Raw genomic sequence first — 26,309 nt, forward strand, 5'->3', positions numbered from 1 at the left:
AATGCGAATCCTTACACCTAACCTGCTGTTCAAGACCTGAAGTGGCTGATAATGTGAGTGGTAGGAGCACTGATCACAGTTTAAAGAGATGTGTATTGTCTCCAGACAGCACAGTGAGTGAGGTTTTGCAAACCCAGGCAAGTCACGGGGGTTACAGATAGTGCGACATGAACCCAAGATCCCTGTTGAGACCGTCCTCATGTGTGCGGAACTTGGCTATCAGTCTCTGCTCAGCGACTCTGCGCTGTCGTGTGTTGTGAAGGCCGCCTTGGAGAATGCTTACCCAAAGGTCAGAGGCTGAATGCCCGTGACCACTGAAGTGTTCGCCAACAGGAAGGGAACAGTCTTGCCTGGTGACTGTCGAGCGATGTTCATTCATCCGTTGTCGTAGCGTCTGCATGGTCTCCCCTGCTGGAGTGGAGGCAGTGAGCGTGGACCTGTCAATTGGCCTCAATCAGTATCTTCAGGAGAATTGGGAGGGTGAATATCAGAGTGAGAATGGAGGGAGAGTGCGTGTGGGACGGAGATTTACAGCTTTTGGGGAATGAGAGAGGAAAGAATGTTCCGTGGAAACTAGAATTTTCTGTCCTGAATTTCTGTTCTGACACTGATGACTTTTTTTCAACTCGTTTTACAGGATATTGAGGGAGGAATTGTGGGCAGAATTCTCAAAAGTCACATCGAGACGTGACAGAGTCACATTCCTTGGGACCTGAATTGGCCTTTGCATCTAGAAGGAGAAATGGCTGTCCGGTCTATTGATTTGAAAAGATTTCAAACATCAGTGTGACTGGAAAAGCACCAACCGTGTTCCAGTGCACTGACTAAAGAGCTTTAACCAGTTACAAAGCCTGAATAGATATCACAGCTGGGAGAAACTGTACTTGTGCTCTGTGTGTGAACGAGGCTGCAACTGAGGCAAGATCACATGCACCATGGAGAAACCATGGAAATGTGCGGACTGTGGGAAGAGATACAGAGTCCCATCTAAGCTGGAAATACATAAGCGCAGCCACACTGGGGAGAGGCCATTCATCTGCTCTCAGTGCAAGAAGGAATTCAACCAGTCATCCAGCCTCCAGAGACACCAGCGAGTTCACACTGGGGAGAGACCATTTACTTGCTCTCAGTGTAAGAAGGGATTCAACCAGTCATCCCACCTGCAGAGACACCAGCGAGTTCACACTGGGGAGAGACCATTCACCTGCTCTCAGCGTGGGGAGGGATTCACTCAGTTATCCAGCCTGCAGACACACCAGCGAGTTCACACTAGGGAGAGACCATTTACTTGCTCTCAGTGTGGGAAGAGATTCACTCGGTCATCCCACCTGCAGAGACACCAGCGAGTTCACACTGGGGAGAGGCCTTTCACCTGCTCTCAGTGTGGGGAGGGATTCACTCGGTCATCCCACCTGCAGAGACACCAGCGAGTTCACACTGGGGAGAGGCCTTTCACCTGCTCGCAGTGTGGGAAAGAATTCACGCAGTCATCCCACCTGCAGACACACCAGCGAGTTCACACCGGGGCAAGGCCATTCACCTGCTCGCAGTGTGGGGAGAAATTCACGCAGTCATCCCACCTGCAGACACACCAGCGACGTCACACCGGGGAGAGACCATTCACCTGCTCTCAGTGTGGGAAGGGATTCAGAGTTTCATCCCAGCTGCTGAGACACCAGCGAATTCACGAGTGATTCCAGGGGTTTGGATTCTGTTGTTACTGTTTCAGCTCTCAGTTATATCCAGGACTGTATTTTGTTCATTCTCACAGCTGGTCAATGGGGAGGGTTTCTTTCTGCTGGACTGGCCAGTCTCAGCCTCCAGTGGGCTGATTCTCTTTGAGTCTTGTTGCGAATACTTTGTTTTAAATTTCACAAGGATCACAGAGTGACAGGGTGTTCGGACGTTCAGGGATATTTAATGAGCATTTCTGTTTGAAACCTCCCCCCACAAATATCCATCCAATTTCCTTTAATTGTTTAGTGTGTCCATTTGCTCCACCCTCGCAGGCAGCAAGTTCCAAGTCATTACCATTCGCTGTATCGAAATATTCTTCCTCACATCCCTCCCCCTACATCTCTGACCCAAAACTTTAAATCTCTGTCCCCCTCGTCCCTGTCCCATCAGCGAATGGGAACAGCTTTTCTTTGTCCACCTTATCTAAACCTGTCAGAATCTTGTCCACCTCGTTCAAATCTCCCCTCAACCTCCTTTGCTCCAAGGGGAACAACCCCAGCCTGACATCGACAATAAAGAACAAACTAACAGAATATGTTAGTACCTGAAATCAAATGGGAATGTTGAATTTCTGTTGTAAAGATATTGTGAATATATTGTCCTGGACAATAATTGGGATAACTCAGCTTGGGTGTGGTTGAATGGAATATATCAATCTGTTATCCACCTACAGTTAGTGAAAGTCTGGAACGTGCAGCTGGAAATCACTCCCTAACAGCACTGTGGGTGTATTTACAGGCATTGTAGCAGTTCAGGAAGGCAGTGTTGGGGTTGACCATGGCCGAGGCAGCTACATACAGACACATATTCTGTTATAATGGAAGGAGTGCAGATTGAATGTGAGGCATTATGGGACTGGACTGTCTTGACCACATTCCTGTGACAGCTCAGTTTCTGCAATTACTGACCATTAAAGCTGCTGAGCAGGGCCCCCAGGGAGGACCTGGTGAGAATATTTACTGGGAATGAGTTGGAATTAAACTTATCCCAGGACCGGCTGGTGTTCAGTGGTTGAGATACCCGAATCTGTAAAAAGGGGGGTCTGACCAATCAACAAACAGTGGTAGGTAGTTGATTAAGAAATTAAGAGGCGTTCTCAGGCATTGTTTAAATTAATTTACCCTAAATTTGTGCTCAGAAACTGTGACTGATTTGTGACCCGATAGTCAGTGAAGTGACGGTATATTCCAAGTAGCACAGGACTGAAAAGCAGACCCTCTGAGAGTAGATCCGAATGGTTATTATCTTACCCCATCATGGCCAGTGAAAAATCAGAGCTCGAGTGGGTACCGGACAGGTCTCTTACCTGCCATTTGGAAACTAAGAACACAAAACCTATTGAGAAAATGTTTCGAGAATAGAGCCATTTCGAGTCTGGATGACACTTCATAAGAGCTCTGATAAAGGGTCATCCAGACTTGAGACATTGATTCTATTCTTTCTCCACAGATGCTGTCAGACCTGCTGAGATTTTCCAGCATCCGCAGTATTTCAGTTTTATGATAAAATGAGATTTGGAATCCCCACAACCCTCCCCCAAAACAGAGGGAGTGGTGGGAGAGGAAAATAAGGATAAGAATGAAGAAGCCTGGCTTCTGATTCTCCGAGCCCATGTAGAATTAACAAAATGAGTGAATCAGTTTATAAAGCACAAAAGTTACCCATCCCTCACTATAACTGATCAAATTACAATAATTAGGTTGAAGAATGTAACAAAAAATGAACGGATGAAGTTTAAAATCAAGTTTGTTTTGTTGTTAGAAAAGTTTTTTTTAATCATGTAAAGTGCCATAATTGCGTGCCAAGTTTTTTCTGCTCACTCCCCACCCCTTTAGGCTCTGTAGAAAAGTTAAGCCTTTCAGCACTCAGTTGATTTGTGTTTAAATCACTCGGAAACTCGTGTCTATTTTAATTTATAATTGTGGATTTATTCGAACCAGTTAAATCTGAAAATTTTAAATGTAGCCTGGAGGAATTTGGAATAACTGAGAATTCTCTCGTTGTCACCTCAACCCCAGATAAAGAACAACAATCTAACAGGTGGTAATGGTAACTCAATAAACTGTTTGTTGATTGAATCAGGCTTGAGTGTTGAATGATTCTTCTGAGTTCATTGCCCCCAACACACTGGGTACATTACCACTGGAGACCAGGTATTGCCAAAACCTTCAGACAATACAAAGACTCACGAAAACCAGTGTCCCGATTTAAAGACTTATCTTTTATTTGACCAATGATCGAAGGGAAACATTATTGGACAGTGTAATACCTCTCTAGAAGAGAAGCATCCTGATCTCTGCAATAACTCTGACATAAAATGCTTTTGATAGATCAATTATACATTCTTCATGTCAAAATCTCCCACCTTTCATTAGGTGTGAACCAATCATTTTTAACACAAAAAATCGTTAATTACATATGGCATATACTTTAGCCAATTGCATTTTATCCTCTGACACAATGGGATTTGATTTCTCCGTAGAATCCGGACACTTCCTCCCTCTATTGCTGACGTCCTCCCCCTATTGCTTAGCAACCCCAGATGCTTAGCTATAAAGATCAAAATTACTGTTCCCACCAGCTCTTACTCTGCCACTGGCCAACCAGACAAATGCAAATTTTCATGTCTGAGAAGGCAGTGTCTGATCTGGACAGTGTGAATAGATCCTATTCATGAAGCTGCCTTGAAAACCTTTCTGTTACAAACTTCACTGGCAAATGTTGGCAAATTCTGTGGCTTCATTCTTCTGAAGAATGTAGCCTGTCTGTAAGTGTCCCTGTACCATCATGCCTTGCAGCAGCCTGCCTTTGGCTAAAGGTTACAATTGCTTTTAAAATACAGCTAATATCCATGTTAAAATTGGAAAATTCAGATTTAAATCAAAATTACTTATTTAAATCTCTGAATTACAAGTAAATCAGAATTACTTGATTAAATCTCTTACTGCAGTTGCATATGTAGACTGTTCTCTTGTTAGCTTCTAAATCATTAACTCAATGCTGGTAGTGTCTGAAATGCCGAATGGTTTAAAATTTCTCAAATTTGGATTTGCAGGATTTAGTGGAGGAAACTTTGATGACATCTCTCCAGGGAGTTGAGGTATCTGCTGTTCTGATGGATACAGGAGGGCGGGGACCACAGCTGCTCTGTAGACCATGAGCTCGGTGCTGGATTTGAGGTCTCGGGCTTTGAACACTCTGTTCCTCATGTGTCCAAAGCCTGCATTGGCGCATTGGAGTCGCTTCTGGATTTCATCGTCGATGTCTGCCTGTGCCAACAGGAGGCTCCCAAGGTGTGGGAAATGATCCACATTGTCCAGGGGCTCAACATGGATTTTGATGGTCAGGAGGGGGAGTAGGAGTGGGCTGGGAGAGAGCCTTTGTTTCCCGGATGTTCAGTTTGGAGATAAGTTTAAGCTTGTTTATTGGTGTCACAAATAGGCTTACATTAATGCTACAATCGAGTTACATTGAAAATCACCAAGATCAACCTCTGAGTGTGCGCACAGACACACTCAGATTGTGGTTGGAGCCCAATCCCTCGCTCAAACTAGCCTCCCACTCATTGACTCTGTCTACACTTCCCACTGCCTCGGAAAAGCAGCCATCATAATTAAGGACCCCATACACAGTAGACATTCTCTCTTCCACCTTCTTCCACTGAGAAAGAGATACAAAAGTGCCTCAAAAACAGCTTCTTGCATGATGCCAGACTATTGAGTGGACCTAACACATACACCTCTGACTGTAACATTCTGCATTCTCTCCTTTCCTTCCCTTTGTACAGTGTGCTCTGTCTGTACAGCGTAAGAAACAATACTTTTCACTGTAAACTAATACATGTGACAATAATAAATCAAATCAAATAGGCATTTTTAAAATTCATTTGTGGGACATGGGTATCGCTGGCTGGCCAGCATTTATTGCCCATCCCTAGTTGCCTGAGGGCATTTGAGAGTTAACCACATCACGGTGGCTCTGGAGTCACACATAGGTCAGACCAGGTAAGTACAGCAGATTCCCTTCTCTAAAGGACATTAGTGAATCAAATGGGTTTTTCCAACAATTGACAATGGTTTCATGGTCATCAGTAGGTTCTTAATTTTTTTTATTGAATTTAAGTCCCACCATCGGCTGTGGTGGGATTCGAACCTGGGTCTCCAGAACATTAGCTGGATTAATAGTCTAGTGATAATACTACTAGGCTATCACTTACCCCACCCCCTCCCCCAGAGTCTGCGTACTGCAGCCCGATGACTGAGATTGGGCTGGTCTTGGTTCTGGCCTGGAGGGGTGGGACATTGAAAGCTTCCCACTGGTCCAGTAGATGAGCTGGACTCCAGCGGGAAGCTTCATGGTGCTGGGGTGGAGTGTTGCTGCGGGGAAGGTGGGGATGAAGGTTGGCGCGATGATGCAGCCCTGTTTGATCCCAGTTTGCACTCGTACTGATTCTCTCGCTGTAGTAAGGATGTGATTGCACTGGAGGGGGTTCACAGGAGGTTCACCAGGATGTTGCCTGGGATGGAGCAGCTGAGCTATAAGGAGAGACTCGATCGGCTTGAATTGTTCTCTTTAGAGCAGAGAAGGCTGAAGGGGGACATGATTGAGGTGTATAAGATTATGAGGGGTACGGACAGAGTGGATAGGAAGCAGCTGTTCACCTTAGTTGATGGGTCACTAACAAGGTGGCATCATTTTAAGGTGAGGGGCAGGAGGTTTTGGGGGATTTGAGGAAAAATGTTTTCACCCAGAGGGTGGTGGGAGTCTGGAATTCACTGTCTGGGAGGGTAGTAGAGGCAGGAAGTGTCACAACCTTTAAAAAGCACATGGATGAGCACTGGAATGTTTTGACAGTTCAAACACCATCAGTCAAGTGCTGGAAAATGGATTAATGCAAATTTAGTGCAGACTCGATGGGCTGAAAGGCCTCTTCTGTACTGTATGAATCTATGACTTGTGAACTCGCTGGTGTTTCTGCAGTTGGGATGACTGAGTGAATCCCGTCCCACACACAGTACAGGTGAACGGTCTCTCCCCAGTGTGAACCCACTGGTGTCTCCGCAGGGCAGCTGGCACACTGAACCCTTTCCCACACACACAGCAGGAGAACGGCCTCTCCCCAGTGTGAACTTGCTGGTGTCTCCGCAGGCCTGATGCCACACTGAATCCTTTCCCACACACAGAGCAAGTGAATGGTTTCTCCCCTGTATGAACTCGCTGATGGCTCTGCAAATGAAATAACTGAGTGAATCTCTTCTCACACACACAGCAGATGAATGGTCTCTCCCCAGTGTGAACTCGCTGGTGTCTCCGCAGACTGGATAACTGAGTGAATCCTTTCCCACAGTCAGAGCAAGTGAACAATCTCTCCCCAGTGTGAATTCGCTGATGTCTCTGCAAATCAATTATCTGAATGTATCCCTTCCCACACACAGAGCAGGTGAACGGCCTCTCCCCAGAGTGACTGCGCCGATGAATTTCCAGCTGAGATGGGAAACTGAATCCTTTCCCACAATCACCACATTTCCAAGGTTTCTCCATGGTGCGGGTGTCCTTGTGACTCTCCAGGTTAAACAATCAGTTAAATCTCATACAGGACACAGGTACAGTCTCTCCCCGCTGTGAATGCTGCAATGTATCTTCAGGCTGTGGAACTGGTAAAAGCTCTTTCCAAATTCAGTGCACTGGAACACTCTCACTCGGGTGTGTCTGTGTCTTGGTGCTTTTTCAGTCACATTTATGTTTAAAAAGTTCTGAAGCAGACAGAATAGAAAAATATTTTCCTTCTACATTTAAAGGCCAATGATATTCTGGTCCTGATCAATCAGATTTTGATGTGACGTTTGGTTTGAGATTTCTGTCTGTAAATCCTCACCTTCTGTTATCCTGCAATGTAGAAGTCATCACTGTCAGTACAGGATAGAAATTCAGAATAGACATTTCCTTTTTTTAAAGTTTATTCATTAGTCACAAGTAAGGTTTACATTAACACTGCAGTGAAGTTACTGTGAAATTCCGCTAATCGCAACAGTCCCAATAGATATAGATTAGGAGGATTAGTATGGTAAAGATGTGGGGTTATGGGGAGAGGGCCTGGGAAAGATGCTCTGTTTGAGAGTCAGTGCAGACTCGATGAGCCAAATGGCATCCTGCACTCTAGGGATGCTATGATTTCCAAAAGGCATTTGACAAGGTACTGCATAAGAGACTGGTACATAAAGTAAAAGCCCATGGAATTGGAGGAAGTGTGTAAGCATGGATTGAAAACTGGCCATCACATAGAAAACAGAAAATTGGAATAAATGGGTCATTTTCAGAGTGGAAAGATGTAACTAGTCGAGTACCACAGGGATCAGTTCTTGGCCTGCAATTGTTCATTATTCAATTAATGACCTGAAGGAAGGAACAGAATGTAAGGTTTCTAAATGATTTGAAGATAGGTGGACAGACATGTTCGATTGAGGATCTTTTGATTCTGCAATGGGGTATAGACAGATGGAGTGACTGGGTGAAAACCTGGCAAATGGGGTTTAACGTGTGAAAGTATAGGGTTGTGTATTTCAGTAGGAGGAATCAAAAGGGAGATTATCTACATGGAGAGAGGCTGCAACTGAATGAAGTACAAAGGGATCTTGCATGTGAATTGCAAAACACTAGCAGGCAGGTCCAACAATAGCCAAAAAGGAAAATGGCATTTTGGATATTTTTGCAAAGGGCTTGAAGTTTAAAAACAGGGATGTTTTGCTGCAATTGTACAGGGTGTTGGTGAGGCCTCACCTGGAATACTGTATACATTTTTGATCCTCTTACCTAGACAAGGATATAGTAACATTGGAGGTAGTCCAAAGGAGATGCACCAGGTTAATTCCTGGGATTACAGGGTGGTCCTACCAAGAGACAATAAGTTGTCTAGGTCTGTATTCATTGAAGTTTTGAAGATAAAGGGGTGACTTTATTGAACGTAAAAGATCCTGAGGGGGCTTGACAGGGTAGATAGTGAGATATTTTCACCAGTGGAAGAGTTATGAACAAGCAACAAGATAAAGGGTCAGTCATTTAAACTTGAGTTGCACAAAATTTTTTTCTCACAAAGGGTGGGGAATATCTGGAATTCTCTGCCCCAAACGGTGGTGGAGGCTGGATCATTAGAAGCATTTAAAGTGGAGGTGGATAAATATTTGATAGATCGGGGAATAGAAGGCTATGGGGAAATGACACAGAAAAGGAGTTGAGGATGGAATAGATCAGCCACGATCGGATTGAATGGCTGGACAGGCTTGATGGGCCTGGTGGTCACTCCTGCTTCTAATTGTTGTCATTAGTTCCTGCAAGACAACAATTTCCCCAGAAAGTTCTACATTTAGACGTAAATGAGTAGACTAATGTGTGTAATACATAGATACATGAAGAATGCGAGGAGGATTTTTATTTTGGCAGCGAGTGGTGACCTGCAAGTTAAAAATTCAAGTATAGAATGAGAGAAGAAATGGAAAGGGGGAGAAAAGAAAGTGTTTTACTCACAGATGTTGCAGACAGGAGGAAGTCTGAGTCTGTTTAAAGCTCAATCTTCATTCAGAGAGAGAGCAGCAGCTTTGCTGGACAGGAATGAACAAGCTCATTGTCCAACTTCCGCATTCAGACAATGGGGAGCTCTGATTGGCTGGAGGACCAGAGTCCTTCCGGTCATCCAAATCTTCCCATTGGTCCCATTACCCTCAGCATGAAGGTCAGGGGGTGGGATCTCCACCGCGCGGACCCGGGAGCCCCGCCCCCACCCATTGCTCCCCTCCCCCTGCCCCTCCCCTTTCTCGAGCCAAGGTTTCCAGACGAGCGGCTGCGGCCAGAGCGAGAAGCCGCTCGGTGATCTCCCCCTCCCCCACAGCCCGGGACTGCGCATGTCCAAGGGAGAGAGGAAGCTGCGCATGTGCGGGCCTCGAAAGCTTGTGCGTTTCCTATCAAATAAATCGGTTGGACTAAAACCTGGTGTTGTCAGACTTTTTACTGTGTTTACCCCAGTCCAACGCCGGCACATCCACATCATGGCTGGAGGACCAGAGGCCTTGCGGTCCTCCAGAGCTCCCATTGATCAACACCGCAGCATGAAGGTCAGTGGGTGGTCACCGCTCCGCACACGCGCAGCTTCCTCTCTCCCCTGGACATGCGCAGTCCCGGGCTGGAGGGAGGGGGAGATCACCGAGCGGCCTCTCGCTCTGGCCGCAGCCGCCAGTCTGGAAACCTTGTCTCGAGAAGGGGGAGGGGGAGGGGAGCAGTGGGTGGGGGCGGGGCTCCCGGGAGGGGAACAATGGGTGGGGGCGGGGCTCCCGGGTTCGCGCAGTGGCGATCCCACCCCCTGACCGTCATGCTGAGGGTAATGGGACCAATGGGAAGATTTGGATGACCGGAAGGACTCTGGTCCTCCAGCCAATCAGATCACGGGCTTTGTGTGAATGAAGATTGAGCTTCAGACAGACTCAAACTCCCTCCTATCCTTGAAGAGGCCAATATCTGTGAGTAAAACACTTACTTTTCTCAACCTGGGGGAAATTGGTAACTCGCAGCAACGGAAGGGAAAGGAAGTGAATCCAGTTTGTACATTCCACACTTTGTTAATCCAGTCATACAGACATATAACTGTCTGGCAGCCTGCATGGAGATTTCAGCTCTCTGTGTCCAGGACAGGAAGCAGTGAGCATGGATCTGTCAATCAGACTCAATCAGCACCTTCACGAGAATTGGAAGGGTGAATATTAGATACAGCAGAGTGAGAATAGAGGGAGGATGTGTGAGATGGGGATTTACAGCTTTTGGGAATGAGAGAGAAAAACATATTCCATAAAAACTAGAATTGTCTTTTCTGAATTTCTATCCTGCATTGACACTGATGAATTTTTCAAACTTGTTTACAGGATATGAGAAGATGAGGATTGACAGACCAAAATCTTGAAACAAACATCATATCAGCATCTGACACCCTCACTCAATTCATCGGAACCTGAATATTATAGACCTATGAATCTGGAAGGAGAAATGTTTCTCTGTTCTGTCTGCGTCAACTGCCCTTTAATGTCAATGTGACTGGAAAAGCACCAAGGCACAACTACACCCGAGTGAGAGTGCTTCACTGCACTGAGTGTGGAAAGAACTTCAACCAGTTACACAGCCTGAAAATACATCGCAGCATTCACAGTGGGGAAAGACTGTACCCGTGTTCTGTGTGAGATTTAACTGATTGTTTAACCTGGAGAGTCACAAGGACACCCGCACTGTGGAGAAACCGTGGAAATGTGGGGACTGTGGAAAGAGATACAGAGCCCCCTGTGACCTGGAAATCCATCGACGCAGTCACACCGGGGAGAGACCATTCACCTGCTCTTTGTGTGGGAAGGGATACATTCAGTTATCCCACCTGCTCAGACACAAAGTCACTCACAGCAATGAGAGACCCTTTAAATGCTCTGACTGTGGAAGCGGCTTCAAACGTGCTGCGGATCTGAGAGACCATGAGCGCATTCACACTGAGGAGAGACCGTTCAGCTGCTCTCACTGCACAAAGACATTTAGAACATCATCCCACCTGCAGAGACACCAGCGAGTTCACACTGGGGAGAGACTGTTCATCTGCTCTGTGTGTGGGAAGGGATTCACTCAGTCGTCCCACCTACAGAATCACAAAGTCACTCACAGCAATGAGAGACCCTTTAAATGCTCTGATTGTGGGAGCGGCTTCAAAAGTGCTGCGGATTTGAACATCCACCAGCGCACTCACACTGAGGAGAGACCCTTCAGCTGCTCTCACTGCACAAAGAGGTTCAAAACCTCATCCAATCTGCAGGTACACCAGCGAGTTCACACTGGGGAGAGGCCATGCACCTGCTCTGTGTGTGGGAAGGAATTCAATCGGTCATCCCACCTGCGGACACACCAGCGGGTTCACACTGGGGAGAGACCGTTCACCTGCTCTCAGTGTGGGAAGGGATTCACTCAGTTATCTGGTCTGACAACACACAAAGTCACTCACAGCAATGAGAGACCTTTTAAATGCTCTGACTGTGGGCGTGGCTTCAAAAGTGCTGCGGATCTGATGATCCACCAGCGAGTTCACACTGAGGAGAGACCCTTCAGCTGCTCTCATTGCACAAAGAGATTTAAAAGTTCATCCAATCTGCGGATACACCAGCGAGTTCACACTGGGGAGAAATCATTCCCCTGCTCTGTGTGTGGGAAGGGATTCACTCAGTTGTCCAACCTGCTGAAACACAAAAGCACTCACACCCAGGAGAGACCCTTTCAATGCACTGACTGTGGAACTGGTTTTGAAAGCTCTCGAACTGTTAGTTCACCAGCGAGTTCACACTGAGGAGAGACCCTTCAGTTGCTCTCACTGCACAAAGAGATTTAAAAGTTCATCCGCACTGCGGATACACCAGCGAGTTCACACCGGGGAGAAATCATTCCCCTGCTCTGTGTGTGGAAAGGGATTCACTCTGTCATCCAGCCTGCTGAGACACAATATTACTCAGACACAATATGACACAGATTTAAGGTGCGGGGAGGCAAGTACAGAAGTGATGTTAGGGGTAAGTTTTTCACTCAGAGGGTGGTGAGTGAATGGAATCGGCTGCCGTCAGTGGTGGTGGAGGCGAACTCGCTGGGGTCTTTTAAAAGACTTCTGGATGAGTATATGGGATTTAATGGGATTGGGGGTTATAGATAGGTCTATGGATTGGTAGGTATTGATGTGATCAGCGCAACTCGTGGGCCGAAGGGCCTGTTTGTGCTGTAGTGTTCTATGTTCTACTCACAACAAGGAGAGATCCTTTAAATACTCTGACTGAGAGGCTGGACTCAAAACCTCTCAGCAACTGATGATCAACCAGTGCATTTACACTGGGGAGAGACAGTTCAGCTGCTCTGTATGTGGGCAGGGCTTCAAAAGCTCTGGCTAACTGGTGTCCCACCAGCACATTCTCACTGCACAGACAGAGAACCGAGGGTGGAATTGAACCTGGGTCCCTGGCACTGTGAGGCAGCACTGCTAACCACTGTGCCACAGACCACAATCAGTAAGGATAGATAACACCTTTTCCATGATTATCTTCGACACTGGTGCCCCACAAGGCTGTGTTCTCAGCTCCTACTATACTCATTATATACCTATGACATTGTGGCCAAGTTCTCCTCCAACTCGATTTTCAAATTTGCTGATGACACCACCGTAGTGGATTGGATCTCAAACAATGACAAGATGGAGTGCAGGGAAGAAATAAAGAATCTGGTGAACTGGTGTAGCAATAATAATCTCTCCCTCAATATCAACAAAATGAAGGAGATTGTCATCAATTTCAGTGGAGAACATGCCTCTGTCTACATCAATGGGGATGATACAGAAATGGTCAAGAGCTTCATGTTTTTAGATATCCAGATCACTAACAACATGTCCTGGTCTCCCCATGCCGATACTGTGTTGAAGAAAGCCCATGAATGTCTCTACTTTCTCAGAATATTAAGGAAATTTGGCACATCAGCTATGATTCTCATCAACTTTTACAGATGCAACATAGAAAGAATTCTCTCTGGTTGTATCACAGCTTGGTATGGCCCCCTGCTCTGTCCAAGACCACAATAAACTACCAAGTGTCATAAACAAACTCAGTCCATCACACAAACCAGCCTCCCATCCATTAACTCTGTCTCCACTTCCAGTTGCCTCAGTAAAGCAGCCAGCATAGTGAAGGATCCCACCCACCCTGGACATTCTCTCTTCCACCTTCTTCTTTTGAGAAAAAGATACAAAAGTCAGGACACATATCAAACTCAAGAACAGCTCCTTCCCTGCTGCCATCAGACTTCTGAATGGACCTACCTCGCATTCGGTTGATCTTTCTCTGCACCCTCACTATGACTGTAACACTACATTCTGCACCAGCTTCTTTTCTTCTCGATGAATAGATTATCCATTTTACTTTAATTTTACTCGTTTTGTGATCATGTGCAGTGTGTTTAATTGAATCCTGATTGTTCTGAACTCAGTTTCTCTCTGGAGTGCGTGTCAGTGCCTTGATGGTGTCACAATGTTGTCTCAATCCCCTGGCCACATTAACCATTTCATCTCCTGCTGTGTCTCAAGTAGCTGTGTGTGTTTGGGACCCACTCTTCACTCCATCTCACCATGAATTTAGGCTTGCTATTTTTCACGTGTAACAAATCACATCTGCGCACTCACACTGGTGTCTCAAAATCATGTCTCCCATTCTTAACTCTCAGATGTGCAGATGAAAAGATTAAAGTGAGTGTCTGTCTTTCTTACCTCCTCTTGTTATAGTGTTGATATTTCATGCAGTGACTGTGCTTTCAAATGCAGATTTTTTTAAAACAAAGTTCATGGACAAAGATATAAATATCTCCCAGAGAAAGTGATCAACTTATTCATCCCATTTACACATTCAAAACTTTCACTGAAATGTAGGTGGATACCAGATTGATATATTCCATTCAACAACACCCAAAGTGAGTTCCTTTATTGTCCAGGACAATATATTCAAAATATCTTTAAAACAGAAATTAAACATTCCCATTTGATTTCAGATATTAATATATTCTGTTAATTTGTTCTTTATTGTCAATATCAGTCTGGGGTTCTTTGCCTTGGAGCAAAGGAGGTTGGGGGAGATTTGATAGAGGTAGACAAGATTCTGACAGGTTTAGATAAGTCAAAGAAAAGCTGTTCCCATTCGCTGATGAGACAAGGAAGTGGGAGCCACAGATTTAAGGTTCTGGATCAGGGATGTGGGGAGGGGATAATGTGAGGAAGAATATTTTGATGCAGCGAATGGTAATGACCTGGAACTCGCTCCCTATGAGGGTGGAGGAAATGGAGACACTAAACAATTACAAAGGAAACTGGATGGGCATTTGGGGGGTTTGAAACAGAAATGCTGACTAAATATCTCTGAACTTCCTAATACCCTGTCACTCTGTGATCCTTGTGAAATTTGAAACCAGGTATTTGCACCAAGACTCAAAGAGCATCAGCCCACTGGAGGCTGAGACCAGCCAGTCCAGCAGAAAGAAACCCTCTGACACTCCCCACTGGCCAACTTTGAAAATGAACAACATGCAGTCCCGGATGTAACTGAGAGCAGAAACAATAACAGCAGAATCCAACCCCTATAATCACTTGTGAACTTGTTGGTGTCTCAGCAGATGGGATGAAACTCTAAATCCCTTCCCACACTGAGAGCAGGTGAATGTTTCCTTCCCAGTGTGAACTCGCTGGTGTCTCCGCAGGTCAGATAACTGAGTAAATCCCTTCCCACATTGAGAGCAGGTGTGAACAAGGAACAACCCAGCATGAGAAACAGGCCCTTCGGCCCAACGAGCCCGCGCCGCTCCTTCAACAAAGCATTTTCCTACACCTACGCTGCCCTGTGTGTATGTGAATGGTACCCCTAATGTGGCCAGATTCAGGGGAGAATAGTGTCAATTTGGTAAAACCATTCAGCCTAAGAGCACATCTTTGTGGTGTGGGAGGAAACCGGAGCGCCCGGAGGAAACCCACGCAACCACAGGGAGAATGCACAAACTCCCACAGACACAGGCCCAAATCCATGTATCTGCACAGCAAACAGTGATACTCACTGAGCTGTCGTGGTGCCCATCTGCTGGTCCAAGTTTAAGCACACACAACGACACGAAGTACTAGGCCACTCTCGAAACCTCCAAGAGCAGCCCACGCACGACCCACTGTGTGCATGCCCCTCGTTTGACAACAAGGTGGACCGACACCTGTAGATTAAAAAAGACAAAACATTAACATGTAATTCTACATTTCCGGTGTCGTCCCAAGGCTCTGACCCTATTTAATACCGTCTACCATAACCCTCCAACCCTGTTTCGCTCATGTGCCTATCTAAGTAAACCTTAAACAAGTCCAACGTGCCTGCCTCCACCACCCTACTCGGTAGCGCGTTCCATACCCCCACGACCCTCTGCGTGAAAAACCTTCCTCTCGTATCCAAATTATACTTCTCCCCCGTCACCCTTAGATCGTGACCTCTCGTAATTGTCCCCAATCTAGGGAACAGCCTACCACTGTTGACTCTATCTATTCCCTTCAGTATTTTATACACCTCCATCAGATCCCCCCTTAATCTCCGTCTTTCTAAGGAGAAGAGCCCCAGTTTCTCCAACGTTTCCTCGTAACTCAGTCCTTCCATGCCAGGCAACATCCTGGTAAACCTCCTCTGCACCCTCTCCAGGGTCTCCACGTCTTTCCGGTAGTAAGGTGACCAGAACTGGATGCAGTACTCCAAATGCGGCCTAACCAACGTTCTGTACAACTGAAGCATTAGACGGCAGCTCTTATACTGTATACCCCTTCCTATAAAGGCTAGCATTCCGTAAGCTTTCTTCACAACCTTCTCTACCTGTGTTGATACCTTCAGAGACTTGTGCACCTGCACTCCCAGGTCCCTCTGTATTTCTATACTCTTAATCGGTCTACCTTTTATCACGTAACTCCTCCCTGCATTATTCCTTCCAAAATGCATCACCTCGCATTTGTCAGGATTAAATTCCATCTGCCATCTATCTGCCCAATATACCAACCTATCTATATCCTGCTGTGTCACCTGACAGTCTTCCTCAGTATCTGCCAATCCTGCCATCTTGGTGTCATCTGCAAACTTGCTGATCACACCACGTACGCCCTCTTCCAAGTCGTTTATATATACTGCAAAGAGGAGAGGTCCCAGTACTGAGCCCTGCGGCACACCACTGGTGACTGGCCTCCTGCCAGAAAAGGACCCTTCCACTACTACTCTCTGTCTCCTATTACCCAGCCAGTTTTCAATCCACCTAGCTACCTGTCCTTGTATCCCATGCGCCTTAACCTTTTCTACTAGTGCGGGGTCTCTACCCAGTGTGAATTCGCTGGTGTAACTGCAGGTGAGATGAGTGACTGAATCCCTTCCCACACTGAGAGCAAGTGAATGGCCTGTCTCCAGTGTGAACTCGTTCATGTGTCTGCAGGCAGTATAACTGAGTGAATCCCTCCGCACACTGAGAGCAGGTGAATGGTCTCTCCCCAGTGTAGCTGCGCCGATGAGCTCCTAGCTCTGAAGGGTATCTGTATCTCTTCCCACAGTCCACGCATTTCCATGGTTTCTCGATGGTGTAGGTGTCCTTTCCTCTCTCTTGTGTGGACAATCAGTTGAAGCCTCGTCCACCCACAGAACACGTGTACAGTCTCTCCCTGCTGTGAATGGTGTGATATTTATTCAGGTTGTGTAACTGGCTAAGTCTCTTTAGTCAGTGCACTGGAACACTCTCACTTGAGTGTGGCAATGTGTTGGTGTTTTTCAAGTCACTCTGATGTTTGAAATATTTTCAAATCGACAGACTGGACAATAATTTCTCCTTCTAGGTTCAAAGGCCGATGATATTCAGGTCCCAAAGAATATGACTCTGTCAGATCTAGATGCTATGTTTGAGATTACAGCTTGTCATTCCTCTTTCAATATCCTGTAAAACAAATTAACACAAGTCATCAGTGTCAGTACAGGATAGAAATTCAGAACAGACAATTCTAGTTTCTATGGAACATTCTTTCCTCTCTCATTCCCCAAAAGCTGTAAATCTCCATCCCACACACTCTCCCTCCATTCTCACTCTGCTGTATCTAATGTTCACCCTCCCAATTCTCTTGACGTTGCTGATTGAGGCTGATTGACAGATCTATGCTCACTGCTTCCTGTCCTGGACAGAGACCGTAACAAATAGTAGCTAAAGTCAGCCATTTGGTCCATCGAACCCTTTAAACCATTCAATGAGATCATTGGCTCATGTACCTAAGCATCATTCTCTCCACACTAAACCAATATCTCTTGATATCTTCAATATCTAGAAACCAATCAATCTTTATCCTAAAAATACTTGATGACTGAGACTGAGGTTCCACATTCCTCAGGATTTGAGAATTCCAAAGCCTCCCCACATCCTTCAGTGATGAAACCCCTCGTCATTTTAACTTTCTCTCAATCTTCCTACCTTTTGCCTATAACCCTGGACACTCTTGTCAATCACAAATCTGACTAACTCATCCTGGAATATAGTCAATGATCCTCAGCCTCTACTGGTCCCTGTGAAAGAGAGATCCAAAAGACTAACAACCCTCTGAGGGAAGAAATGTCTGGAAATATATAACGGAGCTACAATTCTATATTACAAGTGTATGGATTCTATTTAAAAATGAACCTGGATGTGTACTTGAAGGAAATAAGTTTGCAGGAGAATGGGATATAGAGGGAGAATGGGATTGGATTGTTCTACAGAGAGTCAACATGGACTTGAGTTACTGAATGGATTCCTTCTGTGCTGCAATGATTCTATTACTGGAAATATATAACATAGCTACAGCATTATATTACAAGACTAGAAATAATACATGTACTTTGTTACAGAACCATAAATAATATCTAATCTGCACAATATAACAACACTAGACATATCTCTGACCTGTTTTAATTTACTTTCCATGTAAATGTCAGCCATCTCCTGGAGAAACCAGCCCTTTAATTGTGAACATTAGGAAAGAGACCGTCCTTTTAGCCAGACAAATAAATGTGTCAAGCTGAGGGAGAAAAGAATGTCAATGTCTTTAAGAGAGTGAGAGACCTGAGCCAACCTTTCTAGAGTCCTCCCTGGATTCACTTCATTTCCCTTCAGTTGCTGTAAGTGGGAGGCACAGTGGTTAGCACTGCTGCCTCACGTACCAGGGACCCAGGTTTGATCTGTGGCTTGGGTCACTGTCTGTGTGGAGTCTGCATGTTCTCCCCATGTCTGCGTGGGTTTCCTCCGGGATGTTCCGGTTTTCTCCCACCGGGAGATCCAAAGATCTGCTGATTAGGTGCACTGACCCGAATAGGTGCTGTAGTGTGGCTACTAGGGGGATTTCACAGTAACTTCATTGCAGTGTTAATGTAAGCCTTACTTGTCACTAATAAATAAACTTCAAACATTTTAAGTCCCCAATTTCCCCCAGAATGAGAATAGAAATGGAAAGGGGAGGAAAGGAAGTGTTTTACTCACAGATGTTGGCCTCTTTTAGGTGAACCATTTGGAAATGTTTCTGCCTAGTCTCGAACGGTGTAACGTGGGCATGATAACCACTACATTACAGAAAGACACCCTGACACATCTACCAGACAGGAGGCAGTCTGAAGCTCAATCTGCACTCACACAAGGTCCGCGCTCTGATTGGCTGGAGGACAAGTGTCCTTCCGGTCCTCCAATTCTTCCCATTGGTCAACACCTCAAGCGTGAAGGGTGGTTTGATGCTGCCTGCACATGCGCAGTCCGGGCCGGGGGGGAGGGGCAGATCACCGAGCGGCTTCTCGCTCTGGCCGGAGCCGCCAGCCGCTTGTCTGGAAACCTTGGCTCGAGGAGGGGGAGGGGCAGGGGAACAATGGGTGGGGGCGGGGCTCCCGGGAGGGGAACAATGGGTGGGGGCGGGGCTCCCGGGAGGGGACAATGGGTGGGGGCGGGGCTCCCGGGAGGGGAACAATGGGTGGGGCGGGGCTCCCGGGAGGGGAACAATGGGTGGGGGCGGGGCTCCCGGGAGGGGAACAATGGGTGGGGGCGGGGCTCCCGGGAGGGGAACAATGGGTGGGGGCGGGGCTCCCGGGTCCGCGCGCCGGAGATCCCACCCTCTGTAAACTTGCTCCTGTCTGCAGCATCTGTGAGTGAAACACTTTCCTCTCTCCCCCTTTCCATTTCTCATTCTGGGGGAAACTGGGGACTTGCAGCAACTGAAGGGAAAGGAAGTGAATCCAGTCTGTGCATTCCACAGGTGAGAACTCTCCATTCACCTGACGAAGGGGCAAACCCCGAAAGCTTGTGGGTTTATTATCAAATAAACTGGTTGGACTTTAACCTGGTGTTGTGAGACTTCTTACTGCATTCCACACATTGTCAGTCCAGTCAGATAGACAGATATCTGTCTGGCAGCATGCATGGAGATTTTCAGCTCTCTGTGTCCAGGACAGGATGTGGAGCTACCAGCGTTGGACTGGGGTAAACACAGTAAGAAGTCTCAGTAAGAAACCTCGAAAGCTTGTGGGTTTACTATCAAATAAACTGGTTGGACTTTAACCTGGTGTTGTGAGACTTCTTACTGTGTCCAGGACAGGAAGCAGTGAGCATTGGAGATGATGGCATAGTGGTATTGTCACAGACCCAGTGTGACGTACTAGGGACCTGCTTCAAATCCCACCACTGTAGATGGTGAAATTTGAATTTAGGGCGATACAGTGGTACAGTGGTTAACACTGTGGCCTCACAGCACCAGGGACCGGGGTTCAGTTCCAGCCTTGGGGTACTGTCTGTGTGGAGTCTGTACATTCTCCCGTGTCTGTGCAGGTTTCCTCTGGGTGCTCCGGTTTCTTCCCACAGAGTGAAGATGTGCGGGTCAGGTGGATTGGCAATGCTAATTTGACTTTAGTGTCGGGGATTAGTGGGGTAAATACATGGGGATAGGACCTGGGATTGTGGTTGGTGCAGACTCAGTGGACCGAATGGCCTCCTTCTGTACTGTAGAGATTCTATGATTCTAATTGATTCTATGATCTGTCAATCAGCACCTTCAGGAGAATTGGGAGGGGAATATTAGATACAGCAGAGTGAGTGGGATGGAGATTCATGGCTTTCAGGGAACGAGAGAGGAAAGAATGAATGTTCCATGGAAACTAGAATTGTCTGTTCTGAATTTCTAGCCTGTGCTGACAGTGATTATTTTTGTAAACCCCTTTCACAGGATACCAGAAGGTGGAGGATTTGCAGACAGATATCTCAAATCAAATATTAAGTCAAGATCTGACAGAGTCACTCAGTTCATTGGGACCTGAATATTATCAGCCTTTAATTCTAGAAGGAGAAATATTTCTCTCTTCTGTCTACTTCTAAAGACTTTAAACATCAGTGTGACTGGGACGTTACTGAGAGACACACAAACATCCGAGTGAATGTCCCATTGCACTGGCTGACTGTGGAAAGAGCTTTAACCAGTTACGCAACCTGAAAATACATTGCAGCATTCACAGCAGGGAGAGACTATCCTGTTCTGTGTGAGATTTAACTGATTGTTTGACCTGGAGAATCACAAGGACACCCACACCATGGAGAAACCCTGGAAATGTGCAGAATGTGGGAAGGGATTCAGGTTCCCATTTCAGCTGGAAATTCATCAACGCAGTCACACTGGGGAGAGACCGTTTACCTGCTCTGTGTGTGAGAAGGGATTCACTCAGTTATCCAGGCTGCGTGCACACAATCTCACACACACCCAGGAGAGACCCTTTAAATGCTCTGACTGTGGGAATGGTTTCAAAAGCACTGCAGAACTTGTAACCCACCAGCGCATTCACACTGGGGAGAGACCATTCAACTGCTCTGACTGCTCAAAGGGATTTAAAAGGTTATACACTCTGCAGAGACACCAGCGAGTTCACACTGGGGAGAGACCATTCACCTGCTGTGTGTGTGGGAAGGGATTCGCCCAGTCATCCAGTCTACTGAGTCACAATGTCACCCACACCAATGAGAGACCCTTTAAATGCTCTAACTGTGGGAGCAGCTTCAAACGTGCTGCGGATCTGAGGGACCACCAGCGCAATCACACTGAGGAGAATCCGTTCAGCTGCTCTCACTGCACAAAAAAATTTAGAACGTCATCCACACTGCGGAAACATGAACGGGTTCACACCGGGGAGACACCTTTCACCTGCACCATGTGTGGGAAGGGATTCACTCAGTTAAGCCATCTCTGGAGACACCAGCGAGTTCACACGGGGGAAAGGCCATTTACCTGCACTGTGTGTGGGCAGGGATTCACTCAGTTAAACAATCTCCTGAGACACCAGCGAGTTCACACGGGGGAGAGGCCATTTACCTGCACTGTGTGTGGGCAGGGATTCACTCAGTTAAACAATCTCCTGAGACACCAGCAAGTTCACACAGGGGAGAGGCCATTCACCTGCACCGAGTGTGGGCAGGGATTCACTCAGTCATCCGATCTGCGGGCCCACCAACGAATTCACACTGGGGAGAGACCATTCATCTGCTCTGTGTGTGGGAAAGGATACATTCACTCTGCCGACCTGCAGACACACCAGCGAATTCATACTGGGGAGAAGCCGTTCAGTTGCTCTCATTGCACAAAGAGGTTTCATCGGTCGTCCGACCTGCTGACACACCAGCGAGTTCACACTGGGGAGAGACCGTTCAGTTGCTCTCACTGCACAAAGAGATTTCATCGGTCATCTGACCTGCTGAAACATCAGCCAGTTCACACTGGGGAGAAACCATTCACCTGCTCCATGTGTGGGAAGGGATTCACTCAGTCATCCAGCCTACGGGTACACCAGCGGGTTCACACCAGGGAGTGACTGCTCACCTGCTGTGTGTGTGGGAAGGGATTCACTCAGTCAGTAAACTTGGTGAGATACCAGCAAGTTCACAAGTGATTACAGTTCTGGGATTATTCTTGTAAATCTTTGTTGTGCCTTTTCCTGTGTCTCTATTTCCTTTTTCTAAATGGAGATCGCAAATGTTAACAGTACTCCCTGTGTAATCTTGTGATGAAAATATAGATTGGTTCAGTGAAATGTATATCACAGGTAGAATTGGTATCTAATGAGGACTTTATACTTTAGAATTGAATAAAGAGTGCATTGTTACTACAGGTAAAGGGCTAAAATCCTCACCCAGAACCCTTTTCACACACACGTGGACATCTCTGAATCTGACGTACACCAAATGGAACGTTACACACGGGGCTGGAATTCACTGGAATTTCTTAACAACCTTTCAATAGAAATGTCCTGGTACAGACAGTGACAAAGGACACAACAGACAGCAAGAATCAGGAGGAACCTTTAACCCAGAGAATGTTCATGACTTTGTTCAGGACACCAGTGCCAGGCTTGTGTCTGTCTTTATGAGCACATAAAACCCAAAGATGTGCGGGATAGGTGGATTGGCCATGCCAAATTGACCCTAGTGTTAGGGGGAATTAGCAGGGTAAATGTGTAGGATTGCAGGAATAGGGCTTTGATGGGATTGTGGTGAGTACAGACTCGGTGGACCAAAAGGCCTCCTCCTACACTGTAGGGATCCTATGATTCTATGAATACTATTAGACATGTTTCAAATGGTGTTACCTGCATTTATAAGCCCATTAAATTCTGTTGTGGACTGAATGAGTCGCCAATATCCGCACAGTGTCAAAATACAAACATTTCTTTCCTCTCATTGCATCCTAAACTACAACAGTTCTGATTTCCTAAAACATTTCAGGCTGAGATCAGAGTGAAGATAATACAGCTGCAACACCGAGGTTCGGATAATGTTCAGCAACAAACTCCAATCATGCAGACATCCCTCACCCTAAATGAGAAGGTTTGATTAATGTTCCTGCCCGGTTTCAAACTGGGGACCTTTCGCGTATTAGGCGAGTGTGATAACCAGTACACTACAGAAACAACTAACTGCACCCGGGATCCAATCGGCCTGTCTGCAATGTTCAACTCTGCTGTGCTGCTGCAGGGTCTGATGTTTCGACTGAGAACCCCTGTCACTTAATACAAGAAGACAACCGTTAATTTCCACCTAATGTCTCAACTTATCTTGAACTTCAAAATTTAAAAGTGTTCACCCAACAAATGTCTAAGGGAGCAATGATTTCTGCTCAATCATTAATGCATCATTCTCATCTTCAAATAATTTCATTCAATTTTACCCAGAATTGTTTCAAAGTATCATAGAATTCCTACAGTGCAGAAAAGGCCATTCTGCCCATCGAGTCTGCACCAACCCTCTGACAGAGGCCCCTCCACTACCCTATCCCATAACACCACACTTTTCTCGTGGCTAATCTTGCTCACCTGAGGGGCAATTTAGAACGGCCAATCCACCGAATCTGTACATCTATATTCAACATTTAAAATCAGGACATTTACTTAACACAGATGTCCTCATTCTGAATTGAATATCTCTGGAATATGCAACATTGAATTGCAAACATGACTGATCAACAAAAGAAATCGATTCACTGGATAATACACATCTCATGGTGCTTATTTGAGATTGGCCACAGTCAGCTTTTAACCAAAGTAAAATATCTTTCAAGGGAAGAGATTTAAGAATGATCTGTTAGTTATATTTGATCCTCATTATTTTCGATGTGAAACATTCTGGTGCCTAAATCACATTCATCTAAAGGAAAGTCTAGCAGATCTCATCTGAGTCTCGATTTCCTCATCTGCCTGAGTGATTTTTCCTATTTCTTTATAATGATAATTTTAAAAAGATGGTTTTGCACCATTGTGCGCCATTTCCTCTCATTCAGTTGCAGTATCACTTCTGTCTGTCTTTATGAGACATAAACAGTCTAATGAGGAGCTGGTTAGGTGGATTGGCCATGTCAAATTGACCCTTGTGTTTGGGGATAAGCAGGGTAAATGTGTGGAGTTACGGGACTAGGGCTTGGGTGGGAATGGCCTCCTTCTGCACTATAGGGATTCTATAATTCAATCAGTATTACTAGATGTGTTTCAGATGGTGATTAACTATGTTTGCCTGCATCTGTGAACCCACTGAATTCTGTTGTGGACTGAACAAGTTGCTAATATGCGTACAGAGTTAAAAATACAAACATTTCTTTCCTCTCATTGCATCCTAAACTACAACATTTCTGATTTTGCTTGAAGTTTTTGAGGCTGGTTTAGTGACAAATGTGATTAACAGCAGCAATAACAGTTTAATCCAACTCCTGTAGTCACTTGAGAACTTGCTTAGTATCTAACCAGGGTGTTTGACTGAGCAAATCCCTTCCCACACACAGCAGGTAAACAACTTCTCCCCAGGGTGAACTTACTGGTGTCTCAGAAAGTTGAATGAACTGGCGAATCACTTCCCACAGCTGGAGCAGGTGAATGGCCTGTCCCCAGTGTGTGTTCCTGTGTGGCAACACTTCATGCCTCCCTTCATAAATGGAGACTGAACATCTGAGTATTTCCCGAACCTTCCCACTTTAAGACTTGTGATTCCTGACATGTCTGAATTTACATCTCCAGTTTGGTCTCCAGAAAACTGGGATAATATCCGTACAATAAAAAGGAAAACACACGGATGTTATGGAGTCCCGGTCCTGCCGTCAGATCTTTGGGATCTGGAAAGAGAGCAGCAAGCAGAACTTCAGACAATAAATCTGATCAACCCCAGCGTCACGTGCTGGTAAATACAGGAGGAGGAGGATAGAGCAGATCAAAGCAAGGCTGAAGACATGGTGCAAGGAGAGTTTTAGATTCCTGGCACATTGGGATTGGTTACAGGGAAGGTGGAATCTCTTCATGCCGGATGACACCAATCTCTTCATATCCAATACAAACCAACCCCACAGTCACCGACACCAATCTCCTCCTGTCTGATATAAACCAACCCCACAGTCACCGACACCAATCTCCTCCTGTCTGATATAAATCAACCCCACAGTCACCGACACCAATCTCCTCCTGTCTGATATAAACCAACCCCACACTCACCGACACCAATCTCCTCCTGTCTGATATAAACCAACCCCACACTCACCGACACCAATCTCCTCCTGTCTGATATAAACCAACCCCACAGTCACCGACACCAATCTCCTCCTGCCTGATATAAACCAACCCCACAGTCACCGACACCAATCTCCTCCTGTCTGATACAAACCAACCCCACAGTCACTGACACCAATCTCCTCCTGCCTGATATAAACCAACCCCACACTCACTGACACCAATCTCCTCCTGTCTGATATAAACTAACCCCACAGTCACTGACACCAATCTCCTCCTGTCTGATATAAACCAACCCCACAGTCACCGACACCAATCTCCTCCTGTCTGATATAAACTAACCCCACAGTCACTGACACCAATCTCCTCCTGTCTGATATAAACCAACCCCACAGTCACCGACACCAATCTCCTCCTGTCTGATATAAACCAACCCCACAGTCACCGACACCAATCTCCTCCTGTCTGATATAAACTAACCCCACACTCACCGACACCAATCCCCTCCTGTCTGATATAAACCAACCCCACAGTCACCGACACCAATCTCCTCCTGTCTGATACAAACCAACCCCACAGTCACCGACACCAATCTCCACCTGTCTGATACAAACCAACCCCACAGTCACCGACACCAATCTCCTCCTGTCTGATACAAACCAACCCCACAGTCACTGACACCAATCCCCTCCTGTCTGATACAAACCAACCCCACAGTCACCGACACCAATCTCCTCCTGTCTGATACAAACCAACCCCACAGTCACTGACACCAATCTCTTCCTGCCTGATATAAACCAACCCCACAGTCACTGACACCAATCTCCTCCTGCCTGATACAAACCAACCCCACAGTCACTGACACCAATCTCCTCCTGTCTGATATAAACCAACCCCACAGTCACCGACACCAATCTTCTCCTGTCTGATATAAACCAACCCCACAGTCACCGACACCAA

General features: G+C 46.2%; 3 protein-coding genes across 3 annotated transcripts; 2 read left to right on the plus strand and 1 right to left on the minus strand.

The window, feature by feature from the left end:
* The first annotated feature begins 935 nt into the window (after positions 1-935).
* On the plus strand, positions 936-17,265 carry LOC145362441 (uncharacterized). Its single transcript, XM_080218467.1, has 4 exons — positions 936-1,690; positions 11,080-11,999; positions 12,073-12,294; positions 17,162-17,265. Exons 1-4 carry the CDS (start codon positions 936-938, stop codon positions 17,263-17,265), a joined length of 2,001 nt encoding a protein of 666 aa, XP_080074593.1.
* Positions 5,959-9,308, minus strand: LOC145362530 (uncharacterized). Its single transcript, XM_080218552.1, has 2 exons — positions 9,259-9,308; positions 5,959-7,623 (listed from the first exon to the last, which is right to left on the minus strand). Exon 2 carries the CDS (start codon positions 7,276-7,278, stop codon positions 6,685-6,687), a length of 594 nt encoding a protein of 197 aa, XP_080074678.1. The 5' UTR covers positions 7,279-7,623; positions 9,259-9,308; the 3' UTR covers positions 5,959-6,684.
* A 3,289-nt stretch (positions 17,266-20,554) lies between the features above and the next one.
* Positions 20,555-22,342, plus strand: LOC145362498 (uncharacterized). The gene has a single exon (XM_080218518.1). The coding sequence runs from the start codon at positions 20,910-20,912 to the stop codon at positions 22,176-22,178; it is 1,269 nt and encodes a 422-aa protein (XP_080074644.1). The 5' UTR covers positions 20,555-20,909; the 3' UTR covers positions 22,179-22,342.
* The last annotated feature ends 3,967 nt before the right edge of the window (positions 22,343-26,309 follow it).

This window comes from Carcharhinus amblyrhynchos, unplaced genomic scaffold (genome assembly GCF_965287045.1).
Source record: "Carcharhinus amblyrhynchos unplaced genomic scaffold, sCarAmb.v2.hapA scaffold_38, whole genome shotgun sequence".
NCBI lineage: Eukaryota > Metazoa > Chordata > Chondrichthyes > Carcharhiniformes > Carcharhinidae > Carcharhinus > Carcharhinus amblyrhynchos.

What these genes read in the sequence shown, in the direction of transcription:
- LOC145362498 (XM_080218518.1), top strand. Translation starts at nt 20,910, where the DNA reads ATGGAGAAACCCTGGAAATGTGCAGAATGTGGGAAGGGATTCAGGTTC.
- LOC145362441 (XM_080218467.1), top strand. Translation starts at nt 936, where the DNA reads ATGGAGAAACCATGGAAATGTGCGGACTGTGGGAAGAGATACAGAGTC. An exon ending in AGACACCAGCGAATTCACGA is followed by an intron (nt 1,691 to 11,079) that starts GTGATTCCAGGG and finishes CCATCGACGCAG; the next exon opens with TCACACCGGGGAGAGACCAT. An exon ending in CAACCTGCTGAAACACAAAA is followed by an intron (nt 12,000 to 12,072) that starts GCACTCACACCC and finishes TCGAACTGTTAG; the next exon opens with TTCACCAGCGAGTTCACACT.
- LOC145362530 (XM_080218552.1), bottom strand. Translation starts at nt 7,278, where the DNA reads ATGGAGAAACCTTGGAAATGTGGTGATTGTGGGAAAGGATTCAGTTTC.